This window comes from Gossypium arboreum, chromosome 12, assembly GCF_025698485.1.
Source record: "Gossypium arboreum isolate Shixiya-1 chromosome 12, ASM2569848v2, whole genome shotgun sequence".
Classification (NCBI taxonomy): domain Eukaryota; kingdom Viridiplantae; phylum Streptophyta; class Magnoliopsida; order Malvales; family Malvaceae; genus Gossypium; species Gossypium arboreum.
Window position 1 is genome coordinate 4,236,856 of NC_069081.1, and position 3,296 is coordinate 4,240,151.

The following is a 3,296-nucleotide window of genomic DNA, read 5'->3' on the forward strand; positions in this document are numbered from 1 at the left end:
TTATACATGAAATTTTAATTTGATTTGATTCATTTTATTTTTAACAATTCACTACCATTTTACATTGATATATTGTATATACAAATAATTATATTAATCTAACATGAAAATAATTATATATATTTATTTATTTAAACGTGTACAATTGAATTACATAAAAATTTTAAGTATATTTATGAATCATAGTTAAAATTTTATATATATAATTACATTAAATTAAAATCTTATATATTAAATTTAAACTAAAGTCAACGCCTATGTGGTATAATGATTTAAATAATTACACCAAATCCAGATAAACGGTGTAGAGTGTAAAGAAAGCAGTTGTATTGAAGGCTGAGAATTAAGTTTACTTCTTACTCATTGGTTTAATTCTTTTTATATAAAACTAATTTGGTTTTCCGATGACGTAATACAGAGCTAAGTTCCAAGAGAGGATAGGATAGGGTAGTCACATTGAGAGTAATCAATTTGTCATGACAGTTAACCAACCATAAACACTCGCTATAAAACCATGGTTTATTGCCCCCCTTTGTATCGTCAATTTCTTCATTCCCTCTCTCCCTAGTGTTTTCCGATATGGCTTCAGCTGATGTTGACTACCGATGCTTCGTCGGAGGGCTCGCTTGGGCCACCGATGACCGGGCTCTCGAAGAAGCCTTCAGTGTGTATGGCGAGATCGTCGAATCGAAGGTCCGTTTGTTGCAGAGATCGGACTCCAGATCTGACTCGATCCGACCCAATCCGGGCCTCCCTGTCTATGATCTGTGATCCTTGATCTGTTGTTTTCTGTTACTGCTTGTTACTTTATACTCTCTTGTTACTCTTCTCTCTTTTATAATCTCTCACCGGTACGTTCTGTCTTCATCCCATCTGGGCCGAAAGATCGATCGATTCTGACGAATCTATGTTTTTGTCCTTCTCTTTGCATCTTTCTTCTGATATTGATTTTTTTATTAATTGATTTTCGTTTCTTATTTAGATTATCAATGACCGTGAGTCTGGAAGATCCCGAGGCTTTGGGTTCGTAACTTTCCGTGACGAGAAATCTATGAGAGACGCTATTGAAGGAATGAACGGTCAGAATCTTGACGGAAGGAACATTACCGTAAACGAAGCCCAATCACGCCGAAGCGGTGGAGGCGGCGGTGAAGGATACGGAGGAGGAAGCGGAGGCTACAAAAGAAGTGGAGGAGGCGGAGGATATGGTCGCCGTGAAGGAGGCTATGGAGGTGGCCGTCGTGAGGGTGTATTCGGGAATGGTGGAGGATATGACGGCGGAGGCGGTGGTGGCGGATATGGCGGAGGCGGTGGAGGATATGGAGGCGGTGGCCGATATGGCGGAGGCGGTGGAGGATATGGAGGCGGTGGCGGATATGGCGGCGGTGGCGGTGGTGGATATGGAGGTTGACGCTGAGATGGTGGGTCTCGTTACTCGAGGAGGCGGAGCGTCTGATGGGAGCTGGAAGACTTAGGGTCGTAGGGTTAGCATTTAAGTGGGCTTTGGGCTTTGCTTTTTCAGTTGGATGATGACGTGTTTCAAATATTGGTGCTTTATGGTTGTTTTATAGCAGTTTGGATTCTCTCGTTTTTGACCGATGTTTATGTGACAAAAAAAATGGAAGGAAGTATACTATCTTCTTTTCAATTTCCAAACCTAAAATCAGTTTCAGGCTTTGAATTTCCAAAATTTTCATTACACCAATAACCACAAGAGAGGCTAGGATAGTACAAGCCCAAACAATGTGATGGGTTTAATTAAATGAGTTAATTGGGTATCAATTCAGTTAAGATAATTAATAAAATTATATTATTTGAAAGTATTTTAGTCTTTTTATTTTAACAAAAATTAAATAAAATATGCATACAATGATTTTGAATTTATGTCAATTGGTTTCCTAAAGCCATGATAAATAGCTATAGTGCATTTATTATTGTTTATATTAATATAATTTTTATTTTAATATAGTACATGTTTTATGTGTTATTATAATTAATTTGTTTCAAACAATACATTTTATTTTTTATTATATGTTACTTTTAAACATGCATTTATATTTTAAATATGTGGTTTTCACGTACGTGCGATTAAATTTCTAGTTTACATAATTAAATTGATCCATTTCATAAAAGTAAATCTTATTTAGTAATAGATTTCATCTAGTTTACAAATTTGTTAAATTGTATCAAATGAGAAAAAAAAAAGAGTTGGAGAATAAGTTGTAATATGAGGAGTTCATGGGCTAGGTCAAGCTTAAGGATAATATTTACATATTTTATGTTTGTCCAAATATAGTTTAACCTGAAATATAGACTTAAAATTTTGCTCAAGTCATATCATATTTGTAAATGGTTAACTCAAGCTTATTTTATACCCACTAATATTATTTTTAAATTTTTAAAATATTATTATATTATTTTAATTTAATATTCAATATTTAACATTTTATTTATTAAACTATTTTTATATAATCTTCTAACCTTTTTAATGTTTGCATTATAATAGTGTTATATATTTAATGTATATTTATTTTTATGTGTTATAAATTATATAACAAACAAAATAACATAATATAATATAAGGCATTACAAACTTTAAAAGCGGCCAAGCTAGGCTTTAGCCTTGAATATTTAAATTTGAGCTCGATTCATATTTTAAATGAGCCTTTTTTTCCAAACTGTCTCAAATTTTGAACAGACCTTCAAACCTAAACTGATAACTTGGCCCATGAACATATCTAATTGTAATGGAGCAAAACTTAAAAAAAAAAGATTAACTTGTCGTAAAAGCACTATTACCATAGGAATTTTACATTACTTAAAAGAATTTGTGATATTAAAATTATTCTAAATATTACCAAATTTTAGCATAATTTAGAATTTAAGATTATCAATTCAAGATAATTTTCAAAATTCAAACAAAGAAAAATAGAAAAATAATTTTAAAATTTTACTTTACCATGGAAAATGTAAGATGTGATGATGTAAACACACCCATAAAATTATTATTATTACTATTTGTTTTAGTGATAAATTTGTTGTTAATTTATACCTCAATTTTCACGTATGTATCTCAAATTTTTTATTAAAAGTGATACATAAATCATATTATTGTCACGATTTTTATCCCAAAAGTTAACGAAAAAGAAAAAATTAATACTTTCTGTCAATAACATGACACATGTCATTTTTTAAATTTCCACATCAAAACTGACATGGTGTCTATTTGGTCATTTGCGTTAAAAATAAAAAAAGATTTTTTAATTAAATTAAATTTAAAAGCCCAAAAGGGTTAA

The 3,296-nt window shown here is 31.5% G+C and overlaps 1 protein-coding gene across 1 annotated transcript; it reads left to right on the forward strand.

Moving 5' to 3' along the window:
- Nucleotides 1-449: 449 nt before the first annotated feature.
- On the forward strand, nt 450-1,663 carry LOC108476730 (glycine-rich RNA-binding protein GRP2A-like). Its single transcript, XM_017779020.2, has 2 exons — nt 450-693; nt 983-1,663. The coding sequence occupies exons 1-2, from the start codon at nt 580-582 to the stop codon at nt 1,409-1,411; spliced, it is 543 nt and encodes a 180-aa protein (XP_017634509.1). The 5' UTR covers nt 450-579; the 3' UTR covers nt 1,412-1,663.
- Nucleotides 1,664-3,296: the final 1,633 nt, after the last annotated feature.

Coding starts and splice junctions, on each gene's coding strand:
- LOC108476730 (XM_017779020.2), top strand. CDS start 580: ATGGCTTCAGCTGATGTTGACTACCGATGCTTCGTCGGAGGGCTCGCT. Junction 694..982: donor GCGAGATCGTCGAATCGAAG/GTCCGTTTGTTG, acceptor TTTCTTATTTAG/ATTATCAATGACCGTGAGTC.